The 23,540-nt window shown below is 35.2% G+C and overlaps 1 protein-coding gene across 2 annotated transcripts in view; it reads left to right on the forward strand.

Moving 5' to 3' along the window:
• Positions 1–23,540, forward strand: part of Pdcd6ip (programmed cell death 6 interacting protein) — a 60,284-nt gene that overhangs the window by 15,877 nt on the left and 20,867 nt on the right. Inside the window, exons 4-10 of one of the 2 annotated variants that reach the window (XM_070006562.1) lie at positions 4,509–4,636; positions 5,671–5,824; positions 8,268–8,368; positions 10,667–10,783; positions 12,792–13,014; positions 13,945–14,068; positions 17,638–17,815. In XM_070006562.1, the coding sequence (XP_069862663.1) occupies positions 4,509–4,636; positions 5,671–5,824; positions 8,268–8,368; positions 10,667–10,783; positions 12,792–13,014; positions 13,945–14,068; positions 17,638–17,815 (1,025 nt within the window). Of the gene's footprint in view, positions 1–4,508; positions 4,637–5,670; positions 5,825–8,267; positions 8,369–10,651; positions 10,784–12,791; positions 13,015–13,944; positions 14,069–17,637; positions 17,816–23,540 lie in introns of both variants that reach the window. The other variant, XM_070006561.1, reaches the window with a different exon arrangement.

The following is a 23,540-nucleotide window of genomic DNA, read 5'->3' on the forward strand; positions in this document are numbered from 1 at the left end:
AGAGCGTTGACAGGAAGAAAGGAAATGTAAATAGTAAGCGGGTTACTTGTTTCAGAGAATTTTCAGTCTGGATTTTGGTTCCACGGGAGCAATGTTATGCTGAGAGGGAGCCAAGGTGAAAGGACTTTTAGTGCTGTTGTGATTTAAAAAGCAGATTGGTAGGCTGAGAAGAGGAGCAGGTGACAGGAGATGAAATTCTGGAATGAGAAAGGTTGAATAATGAACCTAGCTTCTAGAAGAGTGGTAGAAAGCAAGAAATTTGAGCGTATGAATATAACAGGAGGTGATTCGTCTGGGTATTTTGCTAACAAAAATTGGAAACTAGATGTCTTTTAGTAATACACATTTGTTAGAATATTGTGCAATTTTAGAAGACTAAGTGATAATGCAAGTGTATATTTGTGGATATGTAAAGCTACATCAATGGAATATTGTAATACATATCAAAGTAGGAGTGGGTGCGTGGCTCAGAACTTGCCTGCAAGTATGAGGCCCAAATTCAGCCTCAAATACCACCCTTGCCCCTCCAATAAACACAACTCTAAACCCCAAAGATCAGAGTGTTTGTGTTGTACAACTTTTCCGAATTGGGATCCTTGAAACACTCTTTTTTTTTTTTTTTGTCGGTCGTGGGGCTTGAACTCTGGGCCTGAGCGTTGTCCCTTAGCTTTTCAGCTCAAGGCGAGCACTCTACCACTTGAGCTACAGCACCACTTCCGGTTTTCTGGTGGTTTTATTGGAGATAGGAGTCTCACGGTCTCTCCTGCCCGGGCTGGCTTTGAACCGTGATCCTCAGATCTCAGCCTCCTGAGTAGCTAGGATTACAGGCGTGAGCCACCAGCGCCCGGCCCTTGAAACACTCTTAAACGGACTTTGTGTGCAGCTTATTGGAGTTGAGCATCCCAGGCAGCTTGAGTGTAGTGTGAAAAAAGTTACAGATGAAAATACGTGTAGTTATTTGAGAAAGAAATTAATGTGGTTACTCTAAGGAGTAAGGTATTGGGTGATTGTTTTTATTCTGTTTATAATCAGATGTTTGAATTAAAAACTTCATAACCAAGTTAGTAATTTTGAAAAGCCCTGGTGAAAAAGAAGAGATAATGTGACAAAACAAGGATAGTTGATAAAGAAAAAAATAAGATTTTAATTGTAAGAACAAAAATTTCTTATGAAGTCAGACATAGAAATTATGGAAATAAAATATCAAACAATAGCTTGAGATAATACTTACAAAAATGTATGTAGTTTAATCTGTTGCTTGGAGTATATTTCATTTGTTTTTTGTTGGTCATGGGACTTGAACTCTGGGTCTGAGCACTGTCCCTCAGCTCTTCAGCTCAAGGCTAGCACTCTACCACTTGAGTTATAGCACCACTTCAGGTTTTCTGGTGGTTAATTGGAGGTAAGAGTCTCATGGACTTTCCTGCCTGGGCTGGCTTTGAACCACAGTCCTCAGCTCTCAGCCTCCTGAGTAAGCTAGGGTTATAGGTGTGAGCCACTGGTGCCTGCTATATTTCATTTTTTTTAAACTTTTCCTTTTTTATAGTGCTAGATAAAAATCCAGGGCCAAGCCCCCCCCCCCCCCTCTCTCTCTCTCTCTCTCTCTCTCTCTCTCTCTCTCTCTCTCTCTCTCTCTCTCTCTGTGTGATTTATTGCTAACCTTTTTAGTTGGATCATTTAATCTCTTTTCAACCATGGGAATTTTTCTTATATTTCTTGTCCCTTCAATCCCTCTCTTTATACTTTTTCTTTCCAAGTAATTGAGAGTTATTGTAGATGCTTTTTTACATGTTGGTTGTTAAGAAATAGGAGTGAATAAGTTTTAATTTCTTTAACATTGTATTCTTTGTAGGAGAATGTCTAGATAATACTTTCTTTTTCTTTTCTTCTCTTTTTTTTTTGGGGGGGGGGGTCTGGTTGTGGGGCCTGAACTCTGGGCCTGGCACTGTCCCTCAGCTCTTGAGCTCAAGGCTAGTGCTCTACCACTTGAGCCACAGCGCCACTTCTGGCTTTTTTCTTTTTGCTTATGTGGTGCTGAGGAATCGAACCCAGGGCCTCATGCATGCAAGGCAAGCGCTCTACCACTGAGCCACCTTCCTAGCCCTAGATAATACTTTCTAACACTTCTTTTGAAATAGTGTTAATAACTAAAATTTTAATTTTTTGGTAGCTTTTCTTTTTCACCAACTTAAAGATACTACATCCTGTTTGTCTTGTGATTTCACTATCTTTAAATCTCTTGAAGAGTACTAATTATCTTTGACTTACTGGAATTGGCTTTGCTTACTTTGGCTGTTTTTCAGTTACCTTGATCTTTTTTTAAGGGCATTATTATTCTCCTCATGTCATATTTTACTTAAGAAAGTATGAATTTACTTAAGAAAGCAGGTAAGAGTAATATATATATGTATATAAGTCTCTCTCTCTCTCTCTCTCTATATATATATATATTTATGTCTATTGAACTACAGAGTCAGGATGCTAGTAGTGAATTGCTATTATTAAAAGGTAGGGTACCAAGATGCTGTAGCAAGAGGGGCTATAATGTATAGCACTACTCTGAGACTTAGATATAAAACTGTGTTGTTCTGGTTCTTTTTGATGATTTACCCAATGTTTTTTGTAAGAAGTCTTCTGATTATTTTGCTTTGTGGCCATTTGTCTGGTGTGCAATGGAAAGTCATAATAATGTGATTGAATTATCCATTAGATTCTTTTTCTTTACACTTATTTTTAATTGTGATAAAATGCACAAAATACCTTTTTAATAATTTTAAATGTACAGATCAGCGATTTTAAGCATATTCACATTATTTTGTAACTATAACCACTGTCTGTTTCTACAGCTCTTTCATTTACAAAATTGAAATTCTATACTCAACTACCCATTCTTTTTGTCAGTCTCTGGAACCACCGGTATTCCTCTTGTCTCTGAATTTAATTATTCTGATTTAATTTATGAAAAATTATTCTAATATAGATAATTATTACATTGTAAAAACACAACACAAAATCTGCCATTTTAACTATTTTTAACTGTACAGTTTAGTAATGTTACTGCATTCATTGTTGTAAAAGAAGCCTTTACAATTGTTTTTCTTGCAAATATGAAATGCTATATTCATCAAATGATAGCCTCCACTTCCCTGGATATCACTATCTAATTCCTTTTTCTATGATTTCAAGTACACTATAAATAACTCATATAAATGGAATCATATAGTATTTATCTTTCAGTAACTGGTTTATTTCCCTTAGCAGAATGTCTATGTTGTAGCGTGTGATTTCCTTCCTTCTTCCCTCCCTCCCCCCCCTCTTTCTTTCTACTTTTTTTGTTTCTTTTTCTCTTTTTTTAAAATTTGTTTTTATTGAATGGGTGATGTATAGAGGAGTTATAGTTACATAGGTCAGGAAATGAGTACATTTCTTTTTGAACAGTGTCACCTTTGCCCTCATTTTTTCCCAGTTATTTCCCTAGTGATTTCCTTTCTTTTTAGGGTTGAGTAATACTTGATTATATGTATATACAGTATTTTGTTCATTCATCAGTGGGTACATAGACCCTTGCATTGCTTTTGTGTTTTGGCTATGGTGAATAATGCTGCTTTGAACCCTAGTTCAAACCTGAGAGACTGCTTTTAGTAATTCTTTTCTTGATTTTATGGTAGTTCGGCTTTTAATCTTTGTGGATTCCCATATTGCATTCCATAGCACTTTACATTCCTACCAACGCTGTACAACAGTTCCAGTGTCTTTACATCTTTATCAACTCTTCTTATTTTCTTGTTTTTTTTAAATAGCTATGCTAATATATGTGAGATATATTACAGATTCTTGGACAGAGTTGCATTTTTGCCACATTACTCTGCTATAGGCTTCTGAGAAATTAGTTGGCATTAGGGACTGAGGCATGAAAAGCCAGCTAAGAGAGGTGCTTGCATTAACTCAGGTTTGTAGTAAAAGAGAAACTAGTTTAAGGGTGAGAGGAAGATATACCTTTGAGAGGTAATGGAAAGATGAAAGGAACTTATTTGAATTTAAGAGATAAAGAAAAAAATGACATAAGAATGATTTTCATATTTTGAATCTGACTATAATAATAAAAACATAGAAGTAAAGGTGAGAAAGGATAACTTAGTGATCTGTTTAGCTTTTGATGATGGGGCCATTATGGAACTAAGTACTTGTCAGGGCACCCTGAAATAGATGTGAAGTAGGTCTGGAAACTTTTCTGTGAGAGCCAGTGGGACAGAGGTCATACTATTTTTTTTTAATAAGCTTTTTATTGTGAAAATACTGTACAGAGGGGTTACAATTACATGAGCAAAGTAATGAATATATTTCTTATCAAGCATTGTTGCCTCCTCCTTTGTTTTTCCCCATCCCTTCCCTCCTATCTCCACAACTACACTCTCCCCTTCCCCCTCCCCCAGGTCATACTATTTCTCTTTGGAACATTTGTTTTCTTTGGAAAATTTTGATATTTCCTTCTCAATTTTATTTTACAGCTCTTGCAAGCTTAGGATATGAAAAGAGCTGTGTCTTATTCAATTGTGCAGCCTTAGCTAGCCAGATTGCAGCAGAACAGAACCTGGATAATGATGAAGGATTAAAAATCGCTGCTAAGCATTACCAGGTATGTAGAAAACTGGTAATCAGGTATGTAGTAAACTGGCCACCACATAATGATCACCCAGTGCTGGATTGAGTAGAAAATAACTGTAAGCAAAGCATAGGTATCAACTTGTGGCTTGTTGAGCTATTTTGGTGGTCATAGTGACACATAATGCACATACTATTTTTTGAACCTGTAAATGACAAATATTTCAAAATACTTAAGCACAATAAAACTTTATTTAGCTTTCTGTTAACTGTTAAATATCTGTTAAAATTTTGTTTAGCTTTCTCTTAACTGTAACTCAGTTAATTGACATGTAAGATTTATAGAGTTCATATTGTGTTGTGAGTATTCACAGCAGGCCACATGGTCTTAGACCTCACTCCTGGTCTGGGTTGCTGGCCACTCAGAAGCCATTATAGTCTTTGACCTCTCTAGATAACCAGGTTCCTCATATGAGTGAGAGGGCCTTGATTCTTTGCTTGTTTGGTTTACGAACTAGGCCAGTTGATTAATCCTTTCAGCTACTCTAGTTTTATGACTACTTTATGACTGTATACAAAGTATTACTTTCTTTAGTATGGCTAGCTATGTACCCTGAATAACTAGCTACGTTGAATTTCCCCTTTCTCTCAGTGTAATTTGCTTCACCTGTTACTAGGGAGTCTTGAAGACCAAATTGAGACAAGTAGCAATGCTTTTCCTCAGAGGACAAAGTGTCAGAGATGAGATTCCCCTGAGCTTGTTTGAAATACAGGTTTGAGATCAAAACAAGAGCATTTCAGTACTAAAAACATTTAATAATTTTTTTCCTTCATTTATCCTTAGGTCAGATTTGAAGAGGTATATCTAACACTTGTGATCATTTTATTTTGTTTTTCCTTCTTTATTAGGTTTTGTATTAGAGTTTTGAAAGATACTGTGTAAAGTGAGATAAAAATTTTTGTGTAACAATTATTGACTCAGTTAACATTTGATTTTTATGTGTAACCATAGTAAACTAAAGAATTCCTATACATTTTAAAGGTTTTTTTTTTTTTCTTCCTCTCTAGTTTGCTAGTGGTGCCTTTTTACATATTAAAGAGACGGTTTTATCTGCCTTAAATCGAGAACCTACTGTGGACATATCTCCAGACACTGTTGGGACCCTCAGTCTTATTATGCTGGCACAGGCCCAAGAAGTTTTTTTTTTAAAAGCCACAAGAGGTAACTCCAATTTTTCCTCCACTTTATTGCCTATGAGAAGAAGTGATAAGCTCTTAAACTAAGAAGGTATTTGAAATATGATTAAAAATGATTTTTTATTAAGACTTTTTGAACTTGATACGTGGATTATTGAAAAGTTTTAATTCCTATTTTTTTTAAACTTGTACTCTAAGTATAGGCTGTGTTTGAAAGTTTGTAGAGTGGATAGATATTGTCTTTAAATACTGAATTATGGAATAATAATGATGTGTGTTTATAATTCAAAATGTTATTTAGCAAATATTTACTGGCTATCTGTTCTGTGTCAGGCATTGTTCTAATGCCTATAGATAAACAGAATTAGCAAACAAATAAGACCTCAATCTTTTTAGTAGGAGGTAGATGATAAGGAAGAAATTTATTCAAGGTCATTTCAGAGAACAAAATGGCTGTGGAATAGTGGTGACTGGTGGTCATGCTAATTAGGTTCATTAGTGGAGAGGTTTTTAAAAAAATCTTTATAAAAAAGGTGTTGAGCAGGGGGTAGTCAAGAGTTTCTAGAGGCAGATTTTATTTATTTATTTATTTATTTATTGGGTCCGGTCGTGGGGCCTGAACTCTGGGCCTGGGTGCTGTCCCTCAGCTCTTCAGCGCAAGACTAGCACTCTACCACTTGAGCCACAGCGCCACTCCTGTTTTTTTTCTTTTTTGCTTATGTGGTGCTGAGGAATTGAACCCACGGCCTCATGCATGCAAGGCAAGCGCTCTACCATTGAGTCACCTTCCCAGCCCAAGGCAGCTTATATTTAAACTAGACTTAAATGACAAGAAGGAACCATCTAGGCAAAGTCCTTGATGTGTAAGGGAGTAAGAACATTTCTTCTAAGGCATAGAAGTTAGTGTGAGGGAATGGAATATAGATATGTAAATGCAGTGAAATTGAAAATTAGAGAGCAGAACTAACATAAGTTTTTCTTTTATAAAGGATTATACTAGATGTGGTGGCTGAAGTCTGTAATCCCAGCTACTCAGAAGGCAGAGATAGGATTATAGTTAGAGTCAAAAAGTTGGTGAGATACCTTGTCTCAAGAAAACCAGAACTGGTGATGGTGATGTCTGCTTGTCATTACTGCTGTGGAAGGTGGCATAACCAGGAGGATTGTGACCTAACCTGTCATGGCAAAAAGACAGGAAAGAGCTAGGGGCTTAGCTTATGTGGTAGAACGCCTGCCTACCAACTGTTAGGCCCTGAAGTCAAGCCATAGTGCTACTAAAAAGTAAACAAAACTAAAAGCAAACACCAGAAAAAGCAAAATGAAAAACTCATCCAACCAACCAACTAAAGAAACAGTAGCTTATATTGAGGTAGACTTCATAAACACCAAAATTCTAAACTTTATAAGTCAGTGTTGTTTAGTGTATTCAGAATTTTGCAACCATTGTCATCTTATTTTATTTTATTTTATTTATTTATTTATTTTATTGTAAAGATACTATACAGAGGGTTACAGTTACATGAGTGAGATAATAAGTACACTTCCTCTTGAACATTGTTACCCCCTCCATTGTTTTCCCCCTACCATCCCCTCCCCCCTCCCTTCCCCGAGGTTCTTTTTTTTTTTTTATTGTGATTAAGTGATTACATAATTTCCCGAATTTCACAGTATTCTGGAATAATGATGCTCATTTAAAGTCACAAGTTCATTCTAACTTTCCTGGAGCAAATTGTCTATCACAGTCTGTAACATATAACGGTGTTCACATGTTATACACCATATATGTGATCAGCAGCGTGGGGATATTTAGTAGTGGTTCAACCAGATGAGTGGGAGTTCTTTGTTTCTTAAGTCCTGTTAGTTTTGTCATATCACCTAACATTTTGGATTTAGCATCCACTTACCAGGGAGACCATGTACCGTTTGTCTCTTCTTTCTTGGCTTACCTCGCTCAACATGATTCCTTCTAGCTCCATCCATTTCCCTGCAAATGCCATTATTTTGTCATTTCTAATGGCTGCATAATATTCCATTGTGTATAGATACCACAATTTTTGGATCCATTCATCTGTGGTGGGGCATCTGGGTTGTTTCCATATCCTAGCTTTTGTGAACAGTGTTGCAATAAACATGGAGGTGCACATGTTCTTGTATATTGGTTCCTGTTGTTCAGGGTAGATGCCTAGAAGTGGTATGCATTGTCATCTTATTTTAGAACATTATTGTCACCCCAAGAATACGCCTATACATTAGTGGTCATTCCTTACTCCCTTTTGATCCAGCTGCTGGTAACCATGAGTCTATTTTTTGTGTTTTTGGATTTGTCTATAGAACAATTTAAGTCTTATAAGAATACTTAATCATCAATAAGAATTTTTTAAAGTAAATGCACAAACTCAGTTGTAGTGCTTATACTGAGTCATGTATCATTTTACTTATTTTAATTATAATGGTCCCTTTTATTCCAGATAAAATGAAAGATGCCATTATAGCTAAATTGGCTAATCAAGCTGCTGATTACTTTGGTGATGCTTTCAAACAGTGTCAGTATAAAGATACACTCCCCAAGGTCAGTTACTGTTTTTACAAATAGTTGGTTATTTTGCATGTGGAAGTATTTTTATATATAAGAATCAAGTTAAAAGTTTTGTATAAGAAAAATTTGAAATTTTAATAAATGTAAAGAACGTATTTGTAGAAATAAAATTTTAAATTGAAGATGCATGAACAATCTTTTATATTTAATATTTATACTATGTATACTCTGTGCTAAACTTATTTTCCTAAGCTATACTTTTTTCAGAAAAACTGATCATCTGTCTGATCAAAGCATTGTGTCATGCTGAATTGTTGGTGATTTGGTATAAGCATGAATACTTGAACATGTTGATTATTCATATTTTTAATTATTGTCCTGTTTTCTTAAAGATGAGTCTTAAGGCGCAAAAACAGACATAAAGAAAAAAGGAAAAGAAAACTTAACAAATTCATCTGATACCTTGATTAGAATTAAGTTTTGCCAACAGGGATAGAAAATTGGGCTGCTAATGGACAGCTAAGGAAAAGCAACCATCTTAAACCGCATATCACAGGAAGTATTCTGTTTTAATGTGAGCTTTTCTGAAGTGATTATTGAAAAGATTGTTCAGAGGTGATCATTTGTTAATGACAAAGTGATGACTAGACTAAGCAGTAAAGTTGGAATGGTCAAAAAGAAACTTAAATATACAGTACATTTGAACTACTCTCTTCAGAATTAGAGAATTCAGGAAATAGTTTCACCTGTGTGGAAGCAGATATGCTGTGATTTTTTTTGGTAAGAGAATTTATGAATTTATAAGTAATATTTAGAATCATTGGACATTATGAACTCTCTCTTGCAGAGAGCTTAGGGCTATAGTAAAAAATTCACATAAGTGATGATTTAGAAATAGGAATTAATGTGAAGGGATTTCTAGGGATTTAACGTATACATAAAGGGCTAGTGTGTAAAATAATGTTAGAGTGAGTGCATGCTGGTAGAGTACTTACCTAGCAAAAAAAAAAAAAAAAGAATACTAAGAGCCTAGTAGAATTTTGCCCTGGACACCAGGAATTAGTAACATTACTGTTACAAAGAGACTTGGGATCTCCTCTCCCCTTTTCTTTATGTGAAAGACCTAGTGTTCAGCTGTTCAATGTACAGATACATTCAGTTAGACTATGAGTTTGTTACTGTCATAAAGAGAATAATATCATTTCAAAGGCTTGGAAGCTATCTCTAAACATTCCTGTTATTTGTAAACACTGCTTGTTTAAGTAACAAGTTGCTCCAGCCTTACCTTGAGTATTCCCATGACTGCAGTATAAGATAAAGATGTATTGTGTTTTCTCCTTACTAATAAAGCTAATACGGGATTTTCATTCTGGTTATAAAACTGGTGTATCTGCAAGTAGTGACCCAGGAAGCTAGGAAATTATTTACTGAGAGAGATAAGGAAACCCTGGGGTAGTAATTCAATTTTTGATTCAACTATATTTCTGTCTAGACAATCATTGTCTAGTGTATTTCTTAAATGTTAAAAAAAAAAATGTTTCCTAGAAACAATGAAGTGACAGGATAGGCTCAGGTATTTTGGAAGAGCCTTTATCAATATAGTGGATTTTTGGTTCATGTAATTGGATTTTTTAAAAGTAATTTGAGCAGAAATCATTTTAAAAAAATTAGGGAAAATAGCACTGTCATTAGTTATTAATGTAGTGCATTTATATGTCTATGACGTGTTTTTGAGAATATGGTACTGTTAGTATATATTTGCTACTAAATCATTTTTTATTTGGCTAAAAATAATCTTTAAGTCTCAGCATATGAATTTAAGTGAGAACTTACTTTACTCTCTTTTGTCTCTTTAACATGATGAAACAGTCAGCTATAGAGCAGTTTCATTAGTATATGTGAGTAATGGTGGTTTAGGTAATTCTAAGAGCTGGGTAAGGGCTCATAAGAAAGTTTGTAAGAGCCCTGTGCTTGGCCATTCTAGTTCTCTTCTTTCTAATGCATGTTCTCCTTTCTTCCTTGTAAACAGAATGCTGACTTCATGACTTAATTAACGAAAATTGTAAAAAATGTAAATTAGCTTCAGTTAACATTTTTTTAAAAGCCCTTAATTTAAAAGTCCTTAACTAGAAGAAAAACCTTGAATTTATAGAGTTCAATCCTCACGACATCATGTTGCCTTCTCCATTTACACCTAGTGACTAACCTGTCTCTAAACCATTAATGGGGTGATTCTAATTTCCCTCTCCTTTTCCTTTTTCTTCCTGCATCCCTGTTGTCTGTTATGGTTTGTTTGGTTGGACTTTCCCTGGTCAGTATTTTTATTTCCAGGAGGTGTTCCCTGTCCTGGCGGCCAAGCACTGCATCATGCAGGCCAATGCTGAATACCACCAGTCTATCCTGGCAAAACAGCAGAAGAAATTTGGGGAAGAGATTGCAAGGTTGCAGGTGAGTCTCATAGTAATAAACAGGTATCATGACTTGCCATTTTTTTTTCCTAGTGAGATTTCTAGATTTATTCAATAAAGAAAGGTGATTTTTTTTTATCTGTAGGCTTTACATACTGCATATTTTTGAAGTCATATAATTTATCTAAAAACTTGGTGGAGTTTTTACATTTAATTTCTTATTTGTCCATGCTATTTTAATGTAAAAATATCCTAAGTATAATTACCATGCTCTAAAAAGGTGTGCATATTAATATTTAGAACATGGTAATTATACTTTAGACTGCCTCAGTCTAAAGTGGAGGATATAATCCACAGCTTGAGAAGGAGATTAGTTATACATATATATGTGTGTGTGTGCGCGCATGCACACATACATGAAAACAGTAGGTAGTTTTATGCAGTTGTAACCAGTGTTGTTATGGAGGTTGTCAGAAACTTGTTATGATATCTAAAGCAACTGTGCGAAAGGGGCTGTACTACTTATATGAATTATTGATGTTTTTAGTATTGGTAAGTAGAAGATGGGAACAAGAGTATTAGGGAAACTCATGTAAGGATTGAATAGAACAAACCATGAAAGTGTTTTTTATGAAGTTGAAATTAGTCTTTTTGAGTAAACAAATCCATAGTTACAAAATCAGAAAAAGATGTTTTTTGATAAAACCCAGATTTTCGTATATGGATGGTTTTTCCATAAATTCACTGTAATTACAAAATTTACATTATTGTATAAAGTGCTTCTGAATAAAAACTTTCAGTGGGAAAGATTTTTTTTTAAGGGTAGCATATTAAAATCATTTGGAATTTACTATGCATTTTTTAGGAATTCTGAGGCTGTTTGAATTAAGGGGCTTATATAAAACCTTTCAAGAAAACTTTTGAATTGTTAATTTAATTTGAAATTTTTTGGTGCTCATCCTGGGGTTTAAACTCTGGGCCTGGGCACTGTCCCTGAACTTTTGTTCAGTGGAGGCACAGCTCCATTTCCAGCTTTTTGGTGGTTAATTGGAGATGACAGTTTCATGGAGATATCTGCGCAGGCTGGCTTTGAACGTTAATCCTCAGATTTCAGCCTCCTAAATGGCTAGTATTACAGGCGTGAGCCACTGGCACCTGGCTAATCTAATTGTTAGATGCTTTCTCAGAAAGGAAACTTCCAAATTCAAACAATAAGACTGTTAGTTGTAGAGACAGATTTCAGTTTTACAGCTTCAATGGTAAGTCAAAGGTTAACAAAGAACACAAGTACTCACTAATCCATATCTCAAAAGACAGTTTCTCTAGTGGGCATGAAATATTTAAAAATTATTTTCAGCCCATAGATGGCCAAATAGAACAAACAGGCAATTAAATAAGATAGATGACCAGATAATATCATTTTCCTATATACCCTCTTAGATGAGTACCCTGTAAACCTGAGAGAAATCATTGGATGGTCACATTCTGTAGATCATGGTCTGAGCCCCAGCCCTTTAACACACATCAGCCTTTGGGGGAGACATTTGAAATCCCTTTTCAGCATAAGATTATGATTCAGTTTATAGTAGAGGATTGTATAGGTAACTTTTCTTGTAGTAGTCTTGTGATTTTGTTTTAGGCTTATTTTATCTCATCTAATTGTTTTGTATAGTATTGTCTATATGTGTTAGAATCTGTCTCTGTATAGCTCAAAAGTTCATGACTGGTAAAACACACTGTGTTCAAATCTTCTATAATGGTCTAAAATTTTTTTGGTTAGTATTCCACTTTGGTATAGGCAGAGTTAGTGTTTTCTTTTATAATAATTGCTTATATAGCTAGAATGTATTAAATACAAAATTAAAGTTTTATATCTTCCTGCTAAATTGGTATTATTCTGTCAATTTACCTGGCAATGCACGTGTGCATTACCTTTCAGTGTTTGAAGATTTTATGATGAGAGAATTCCCAGGTTATCTTGCCAGCTACAATGTTGGAAATGCCATTTCTTAAAGATTTTGTTTTTCCTTTGACATTTTTCTTTTTAGCATGCTGCAGAATTAATCAAGACAGTGGCATCTCGCTATGATGAATATGTCAATGTGAAGGATTTTTCTGACAAGATCAACCGTGCCCTTACTGCAGCAAAGAAGGATAATGACTTCATTTATCATGATCGAGTTCCAGACCTTAAAGATCTAGATCCTATTGGCAAGGCCACACTAGTCAAATCTACCCCAGTCAATGTACCCATCAGCCAGAAGTTTACTGGTATGTCTATTCTTCTGGTGCTCTTCAGTGTACTCTTTTCTGCAGTATTTGTTTTTTAGCTAATGTCACAACTGCTTTGTATAATTTGGGTCTCATGTTCAAAATGAAAGTGAGATAAAAAATTAAAGTGTTTCTTTAGTGCAATTTTAAGGTGGAAAGTTAATGATAAAGCATATGTGGAGTATGGAGCATAGGCAGAAACTAGAAACTGAAGCTTAAGATTTTAGATATTCACTTACCATCTTTAATATTATTTTTGTATTTAAGATACTGACATTAAAAAATTTTAAATAGGCAGACTTTGGAGTAACTCATTTGTATGAAATAAGTAAATATATCTTTAGTTATTGTAATAAATGATGCAGTATTTGGTATCCCTTAGCTGAGATTCCAGGTATAATATTTTTAAGCGCTAGGGAAAGGGACTATTTTTCTTATGATTACTTAGCAAACAAAATATCTATCATGTGCCAGCAACTCTTTTAAGCACTTCATGATGAGTAGCTCATCTATTTCTCACAAAACCCATGAAATGGTACTGTTAATTTCCTCATTTTACTGATGAGGATATTGATGCATTGAGTAGTTATTTCCCAAGGTCATAGAGCCTAGGAAGTGGTTGAGCTGGAAATTGAATCAACAAATGAGTGGTATCATCAAAGGTCTTTCATGTTCTCTAGTTTAGAAAAAATAAAATTCAGAAAATAAAGTTCAAAAAGAAATAAAAAGAAAAATAAAGTTCATTATTGCCATTGTCATGAATTTGGTGGTCAGAAATTGTCTGCCTCATTGTGCCTTCAATAATGGTTTAGTTTTGATCTGATAAGTATCGGTAGACTATGTGAATACTGAAAGAAAATATGAACAGTTGCTTTTACAGTTTGAGTTTTTGTTCTAAATATTTATTGGAACTTTCCTTCCTAATTTCAGATTTGTTTGAGAAGATGGTCCCGATGTCAGTGCAGCAGTCTTTAGCTGCATTTAATCAGAGGAAAGCTGATTTGGTTAACAGATCAATTGCTCAAATGAGAGAAGCTACCACTTTGGCAAATGGGTAGGGAGAGTTTACATTTCATAAATCAGTTCCTAAAATTTCCTGTTGAATAATTATTTGACTAAATTGCATGAGCATTTTAGCTTTCTAAGTTTGTAGCTAAATGTCAGGAATATATGGTACAGTTGTAGGAAGACAGATACACATATATTTGTTGGGCTATTTTATTACAACTTAGCAGAAAAATAGTACGTGGAAGAAGTTAGTTTACAGAAGCTGACTACCATGTTGTACTTGTTTTTTTAATTTTTAAATTTTTGTTTTTCTTTTATTTTTGGTGCTGATACTAGGGCTTGAACCCAGTGTCAGGTGCTTTTCCTTAGATTTTTTTTTTTTTTTTTTTGCTCAGGGCTGCCACTTTTAACACTTAAACCACAGCTCCACTTCTAGCTTTTTGGTGGTTAATTGGAGATGTGTCTCACAGACTTTTCTGCCCAGCTGGCTTCACACTGTAATCTTCAGATATCAGTCTCCTGAGTAGCTAGGATTACAGTCCTGAGCTACCAGCATCTGGCTACCAGTTTGTATTTTAAGAGATTTGCTTCAGGGAAATTAGAAGAAAGGATCTCTTTAAGATACATGATACATCTGTTCATATGGGAAAACTCAGGCAATATATGTGAAAGAAAAAGTGAAAGTTAAAATTGAGTAGATGCATGGTACTTTAGGTATTCTCAACCAGTTTTTGCTTCTAATGGAAAAAGACTTAGGGAATAATTAATTGGTATAAAAGAATTTATGTATAATTTATACCGTAAGATACACCCATTTTAAGTGTACTGTGTAATTAAATTTGATAAATGTACTCACCTATCTATTAGACCAAGTTAAGAACTATTTCTTAAGAAATTCTTACTCCTCTTAGCTTTTAACCCTTACTCCCTTGGTTTCTGGACACTCTCTATGTGTTCCTTATCAGTACAGTTTAGTTTTTTTTTTTTTTGGTTGTTGTTGTTGTTGGTTGTGGGGCTTGAACTCAGGGCCTAGGTGCTGTCTCTGAGCTCTTTTTACTAAAGGCTAGTGCTCTAGCCTTTGAATCACAGCTGTCCCTTCTGGTTTTCTGGAGGTTAATTAGAGATAAGTTTCATGAACTCTCCTGCCTGGACAGGTTTTGGAACTGCAATCCTCAGATCTCAGCCTCCTGAGTTTCTAGGATTACCAGTATGAGCCACCAGTGCCCAGCTAGGTTAGTTTTACTTCTCATACAGTTTAAATGCAATCATTATAGTGTGTACAGTATGTATATTATAGTATAATATATATGTATATATTATATACATATGTATATATATGTATGTATGTTATTATAATGTAAAATACAGTATATAGTGTATGTACTCCTGTGTTTTTTTTCTCACTGTGACAAAATAACCTGAAAAAAACAAAGGAGGAACTTTTTTTAAAAAAATAGTTTCAGAAGTTGTAGTTCATGTTCACTGAGCTCTGTTGCTTCTGGGCCTATGCATGGCAAAAGGGCATGGTGGAAGAAAGCTACTTATCTAAAGGTAGTCAGGAAACAGACAAAAGATGGGTCTGTGGATAAGACACTACACACACACACACGCACGCACACACACACACACGAGGATGAATGCAGAAAGTGAATATAATCAAAATACTTGATGTACATGTGTGAAAATGGAAGAAAGAAACTCACTGGAATTGGTTTGGGATGTGGGGAAGGATGGGGACAGTGATGGAACAGTGCATCTGGTCAAGGTACATTGGCAAGTATATGTGGATATGTCAAAATGAACCCCTTGCCCATACAATTAATTGATAATAAAATGTAAGTAAAAAGATAATACTCTTCAAAGACATAATCCCAATGATTAGTTCCTACAATTAGGCCATATCTCTTAAGGGCCATTCACTTATGAACTCATTTAGTGGCTAAATCCATTGACTCAATCTTATTTTCAAACCTTTCAAACCTTATTTTTCTGGGAAACTTTATATGTAAAATGTATTCACTTAGAATAATGTTTTGAGATTCATCCATGTCAGTTTGATCTTTTTAAAATATATATATATATATATGTATGTGTATATATATAAAACAATAGATAACAGTATATATTATTAAATATATATTTATATATTTATAATTGGATATTGAGCTGGATATTGAACTCCAGATGTTTCATTTGGTAGGCAAATGCTTTACCACTGAGCTGTATCCCAGCTCTGATCTTACGGAACAGTGTTGCATTGTGATTGAGCACTATCCCATTGTTTGGTAATATAGCAGTTTATTTAAATTAAAATGAAAATATACAACTATTAAAATATAAATAAGTTCATTGTTAAGATACCCAATCAGCAAGTATTTTACCCAATAGAATGGAATTTATTAATGAGTGTAGTATATTAAACTTTATACAAGAGTGCCAAGATTGCTTTCCAGCCTGAGTATTCTATTTTGTATTCTTGCTTCAAGAAAGGTAGTTTCTCTGTAGTCTTACCATTGGTTATTTTAACTATTTTAGTGCATGTGTACTAGTATCTCATTATGGTTTAATTTATACTTCCTTGAGTCCCAATGATGTTGAACTTCTCATGTGCTTATTGGCCACTTATTTTTCTTCTGTGACATGTCAATTGCTATCTTTGGATCCTCCTTTCCCTCTTCCCCTTCTCTCTCCTGTCCTCTCCTGTCCTCTCCTCTCCTCTCCTCTGCTCCCCACCCCTCCCCTCCCCTCCCCTCCCCTCCTTTCCTTTCCTTTCCTTTCCTTTCCTTTCCTTTCCTTTCCTTTCCTTTCCTTTCCTTTCCCTTTCCCTTTCCCTTTCCCTTTCCCTTTCCCTTTCCTCCCTTCCCTTCCCTTCCCTTTTTCCTTTCCTTTTTCCTTTCCTTTTTCCTTTCCTTTTGCTGGTCCTGGGGCTTGAATTCAGGGCCTGGGTGCTAACCTTGAGCCTCTTTGTGACCAAGGCTAGTGTACCACAGTACCACTCTGGCTTTTTCTGAGTAGTTTATTGGAGATAAGAGTCTCACAAACTTTTCTGCCCAGGATGGCTTCAACTGTGCTGTTCAGGTCTCAGCCTCCTGAGTAGTTAGGATTACAGGCGAGAGACCCCAGCGCTCAGCTTCCCTTATTTTTGTATGTGTTTGGTAGGCATTCTATCACTGACCTATATGCCTATTTATTTGGTTCCTTCTTTGAGTTTTCTGTGTGGACAGACTTCTAACTATGACCTATTTTGTATGATTGTGACAATATGATAAATCAAGTATAATAAAAAACTTTTTAAAAGTAGTTTTAAAGGTAGAATTTTCAGCTTTTCACTAGACTGAAAAAAATGTTAGTTTGAACTATAACCCAAATGCCAAGTATATTTTATACTGTCCATAGATTTTAGCTTCTAATTCTGAACTGTGAACTTTAGTTCTCCAATGATTTTAATTTTATTAATCACTGTTTTTCTGCTTTTCCCTTTATTTTTATATTCATATGTACTAATCTTTTTTGGAGGTGTGGAGATGCTTATTCTATTGATAATGATTTTGGTGGATATAGTATAATATAAAGGTTATTTAGGCTTTGCATGATACATTATTTTATTTTTTACAGGGTGTTAGCTTCCCTCAATCTTCCAGCAGCGATTGAAGATGTATCTGGAGATACTGTACCTCAGTCCATATTGACCAAGTCCACATCTGTCATTGAACAGGGAGGCATCCAAACTGTTGATCAGTTGATCAAAGAATTACCTGAACTATTGCAAAGAAATAGAGAAATCCTAGATGTGGTATGTTAAAAATTTTTTTTTAAATTTATTTATATATATTTTATTGTAACATGATATGGTATGTTTTGAAAGATGCTATTCAAGTAAAAACCTACCTTTTGGTATCCAGTAGGAATTGAGACTGGAGGGTTTCATGGAATAACATTCAACACCAGGATGAATGCATTGTAGCTTAGAGCTTGATCTTCAGCTTCAGAGGAAATTCTACTGAGAATGAGTTCATTGTTAAGGGAAAATAAATGCATGTTAATGAAATTGACAGAGCCATTGTATCATACTAGTATACAGTGGAAAACTATTGCACAAACGGTATCAAGTCCTCATAGTTAATAATTTCTTTTGTACATAACATCTGTGTGAATGTAGAATCAGACAAAGGAAGTTAGACCATCCAATGGTGGTTGAATTCATTTACTTTGAAGAGATGGCATTTTTTCAATGAAATATGCTAAAGTTGTTTTGGTTAAAGCTAACTATTTACCAGTGTAATTCTCTTCCTGGTGGCTTTGCACTTCCCAATTTCTGTATTTAATGACTACATTTAAACTGGTTAGAAAGCTTTTGCTAGTTTGAGTTACATATTCTCTTTTGTTCTCTTACCAATGCTTTTAATACATAATATTTTGATTTGTCAGTTAGCTTTCAGAGAATATGCTTTACTTCACTTCTGAGTACTGTGAGGAAGAGGAAGAATTTCTTTTCTTTTTTTGTCGGTTGTGGGGCCTGAACTCTGGACCTGGGTGCTGTCTCTCAGCTCTTCAGATTAAGGCTAGTGCTCTACCACTTGAGCCACAGGGCCACTTATGGTTTTTTCTGTGTAGGTGATACTGAGGAATCGAACCCAGGGCCTCATGCATGCAAGGCAAACACTCAACCACTGAGCCATCTTCCCAGCCCAGAATTTCTAAGTACTTAGGATATTGTGAAGTATGTGATTGATAATTTTTAACTCCCTGGATTACTGCAAAGATTAAACCAAGACAGTGAAATACCTACCTCTTGGGACTCATAGTCTGTTCTTAATAAATTATAGCTATATTATGGTTACATTATCACAGTGGTAATGAAACTGTTATAACGATAATGAGAATGAAGGTTGTTATTCATCTTTCAATGTATATCAGCTTGAAAAAAGTTATGGTGGGAACTTACTGCATTACTGATTTGGGAAAGCTTCTTATGAGGGATTCTACCCTATGCAGTCAGCATTCATCTGCCTTGCCTGTAAAGACATAATAATCAGAAAAACTAAACGTGATCATTAGTATTGTGTAGTTGAGTACTAAATCTTTGCTGCTGCCAAACTTGTTAGAAATTCAGAATCTCAGACCTGAATTAAAATCTGCATGTTGATTCATCTGGAAATTAAGATGAGAAAGTTGTGAAGTAGAGTAATAGATGTGCCTGCTACTTAGTCTAAGTTAGACATTAGGTATTACATCATTTCCTTGATGTTTAAGATGATATTGAATGGAAGATATATGTTTGGTTTTATAAAAAGTACTTTTTTTTTTTTTTTTTGGGTCTGATTGTGGGGCCTGAACTCTGGGCCTGGGCGCTGTCCCTCAGCTCTTCAGCTCAAGGCTAGCGCTCTACCACTTGAGCCACAGCGCCACTTCCGGCTTTTTTCTTTTTGCTTATGTGTGCTGAGGAATCGAACCCAGGGCCTCAGGCATGCAAGGCAAGCGCTCTACCACTGAGCCACCTTCCTAGCCCCTAAAAAGTACTTTTTTAAATCAAAACTTTGCTTACTGAAATGTCATCAGTTATGAGAAGAATTTTTATAACTATGAATGTGAAAAAATTCATCTTATACAGTAGTGTATGTCTTCATCTCAGTATGAAGCACATTTTTATCGTATTTGTAACAGCCTTGTAAGGAAGGTTTTCTTTTACTCTATTAGTTGCACTTACAGACTCTCCTTTTATATTTGGAGAGTCTCCTTTTAAGTAAGGCGTAAGTTGTGAAGTTGTAAAACTATTACTTTTTTGCATTATTTGTCTCTCTAGTAGCTTTCACACACTTTGTTTTGGTGTTGATTTTTAGAAGTTTTAAGGGTTTTTTCTTTATTTCTATTTCTATTTATTTTTGCTAGTACAGGGTTTGAACTGAAGGCTGCATAATTTCTCAGCTTGCTTGCTTGGTGTTCTACCCCTTGAGCTATACTTCTAGCCCAGCTTTTTGCTGGTTATTTTGAAGTTGTAGCAACCAGGCTGGCTTTGAACTGTGATCCTCTAGATTGCTTAGCCTCCTGAATAGCTTGGATTACAAGAGTTACCCGTGATACCCAGTGTAATTTTTTTCTTTCATATTTTTAAAAATTTAATTTACAAATTTAAATTAAGGAGTTATACAAAGGAATTATAACTCTGTAAGTCAGGTAATGAGTACAGTGCTTCTTGGACAATGGCACCCCTTACTGTGCTTTTCTTTATTTTCCCTTGTAATTTTGTTACTTAATAATTTATTGTTGTTTCCTATAAATCTTAGATCTATAAATCTTGGATTTTTTTCAGTTTTTTTTTTAAAAATTTGTTTATTTTGGTGTTGATACTGGGACTTGAGCTCAGGGCCTGATGCTCTCTCTTGGCTTTTTCGTTCATGTTTGGTGTTCTACCACTTGTGCCATGTTTCTGTTTTTGGCTTTTTGCTGGTTAGTTAGAGATAAGAATCTTAAGGATTTGTCTTCCCTGGCTGGCATTGAATTGCCATTCTCAGATTTCCACCTCCTGAGTAGCTAAGGTTATAGATGTGAGCCACTGGCACCTGGATTCCCTCCTCCTGCCCCCCAGTACTGGGGTTTGAACTTGGGGAGGCTTTGTGCTTGCAAGACAGGTACAAGTTGAGCCATGCTTCCAGTCCATTTTGCACTAATTACTATTTTTAATGTAGTCTTTTCTCCTGGACTGTCCTGTATTATGATCTTCCTATATATAAATGTATCCCTAGTTGGATTATGGGAGCATACCACTGCATGCATTTTTTCCGTTGAGATGGGATTTCATGAACTTTTTACCCTTTTGTCAGTCCCCCAATGATGATAGTATTACAGGTGTACACCATTACACCCAACTCCTTTTTTCCTTTGTTCTGTCATCTCCTTAAGATTTCTTGTTAGATTGCTGGTGGGGCTTCAGAATCAGTTGTAAATATCACTTACGGTCTTTTTTTTTTTTTTTAACCATTTCTTTCTGTTCTTTCAGAGACTACGCAAGCATCCTAGATTGTTAGTTGGCTTGTAGCTATGCCTTTTCTGTTCTGTTCAGTTTAGTGTGTGTGTGTGTGTGTGTGTGTGTGTGTGTGTGTGTGTGTGTGTGTGTGTGTGTGTGTGTGTGTGTGTGTGTGTGTGTGTGTGTGTGTGTGTGTGTGTGTGTGTGTGTGTGTGTGTGTGTGTGTGTGTGTTTGAATTTCCTTGATCTTTTTCCTTTCCAAGATATCTAGTTGTTTTAAAACATCTCATCTATCTTATATTTATCTTAAACTTTGCTCGTTCCTCCCTTCCTTTCTTTGCCATTTTTCCCTTCCTTTTTTATTTGAGGTAAAATTCACTACCAACTTGGTTAAAATGCATCGAATGCCCATTAGTACCATCACAAAGTTGTAGAGCGTTCATACTTTAGTTGCAGGAACTCTACCTATCAGCAGTAACTTGCTCTCACTTTTCCTCTACTGTTGGCAACTATGAATATGTTTCTGTCTGTTCTGGATGTTTCATAATAATGTAATCCTTTCATATGTGGCCTTTTGAGATTGGCTGGTTTTAACATGTTTTCAGTCCTCATACTGTTCATGCATCAGTGCTTCGTGGAAGTTAAATAGTATGTTACTTATGGACATGCCATATTTTGTTCTTCCCTACTGGAGGTTTTACTTTGTTGTGAATGCTACTGCTTTTAGTGTGTATGATTGTAAAAGTTTTAATTTGAACGTGTGTTTTCAGTTTTGTTGGATATATGTGAAAGATCACAATTGCTGGGTCAAGTGGTAAGTCCAAGTTTAATTTTTTGAGGACCTGCCAAACTGTTTTGCTGAGTAGCTGTACCAGTTTACATTCCTGACAACAGTGTGTGAGGGCTATAGTGTATTCACATCCTAGTCAGCCCTTGAAATTGTTCTATTAAAAACAAGTGTAGCTTACTCGGTGTGTATGAAGTGGTATGGAATTGATTTACATTTTCCTAATGGCTAATCATTAGGACGAGTATCTTATCACTTGCTTGTTTGTCACTTGTGTCCCTTTTTTGGAGAAATGTCTAAGCCTTCAACCTTTAAAAAACCATATTGTCTTTTTGTTGATGAATTATAAGGGTGTCATATATTTTTATATTATACAGTATGTATTATTTTGTATTATGCATTATACATTATATGATTTACAGATATCTTTTCCTATTCTGTGGATGATCTTTTCATTCTTATTGTTCTTTTGTGTAGAAGAATTAAAATTATCTTTTGGTGGTGCTGGAGTTTGAATTTGATAGACACTCTTATCAGTTGATGTGCCCCCCAGACCTTTTTGCTTTTGTTAATTTCTAAATAGGATATTGTATTTTTGGCCTGGACTTTGAGCCTCCCTAATTCCTCTTTCTCTGTAGTTGTGATGACAGGTACACACACTGCCTAGCCAATGTTTTAAGTTTTGAAGTACAGTTATGTAATTTTTCCTTGTTTGTGTTTTTGGTGTCATTTAGGATTCTGTTGCCAAAAAATTTAGGCTTCTGTTGCCAAAAAATTCAGGGTCATGAATACTTTTATATATTCTTCTTTATATATATTCTTTTATATATTCTTCTTTAGCTCTTATGTTTGATCTCAAATCTTGAATGTGGTATGAAATCTAAGTTTATGCTCTTACCACTTACTGTAGCTTTGTAAATGGGGGAGCTTAATCCTACAGTTTTGCTCTATTCATTCAAGATTGTTTTTCTATTTGGAGACTCTTAAAATTTCATATAAATTTTTGGATTAGATTAAGAAGTTTTTCAATAAAAATCAGTGAAATTTGATAAGGATTGCATTTTTTTCTTTTGGTCAGTCGCGGGGCTTGAATTCTGGGTCTAGGTGCTGTCCCTCAGCTCTTCAGCTCAAGGCTAGTGCTCTACCACTTGAGCCATAGCACCACTTCTGGTTTTCTGGTGGTTAATTGGAAATAAGAGTCTCATGGACTTTCCTGCCCGGCTGGCTTTGAACCATGATCCTCAGACCTCAGCTTCCTGATTAGCTAGGATTACAGGCATGAGTCACCGGTGCCTGGCTACAGTAAGTTTTAAAATCAGTTTGAGGAGTATTTCCAGTCTTAACAATGTTATGTCTTACCCATGAACACAGGATGTCTTACCATTTTTTTTTTGTCTTAAATTTTTTCAACAGTGTTGTATAGATTTCAGTGTATAGTCATTGTAATACCTGTTTGGTAATTTATTTCTAAGTATTTTATTCATTTTGATGTTACTATAAATGAATTAAAATACTTCTTTTTTGGACTGTTTATTACTAAAGTTTGAAATATGTGAAATTCTATGTGAATTTTATTTTTTACAGTTTTGCTGAAATTACTATTTTTTTGTCTGCCTACCTTGCCTGCCTTACTCCTTCCCTTCCTCCCTTCTCCCTTCTTCGCTTCCTCTCTTCCTCTCTTCCTTTCTACCAGTCCTAGGGTTTGAACTTGGGGCTTGGGCCCTGTGGCTAGTGCTCTGCCACTTGAGCTATACTCCATTTTTTGGC

Source organism: Dipodomys merriami, unplaced genomic scaffold, assembly GCF_024711535.1.
Source record: "Dipodomys merriami isolate MVZ:Mamm:240054 unplaced genomic scaffold, mDipMer1.0.p SCAF_7, whole genome shotgun sequence".
NCBI lineage: Eukaryota > Metazoa > Chordata > Mammalia > Rodentia > Heteromyidae > Dipodomys > Dipodomys merriami.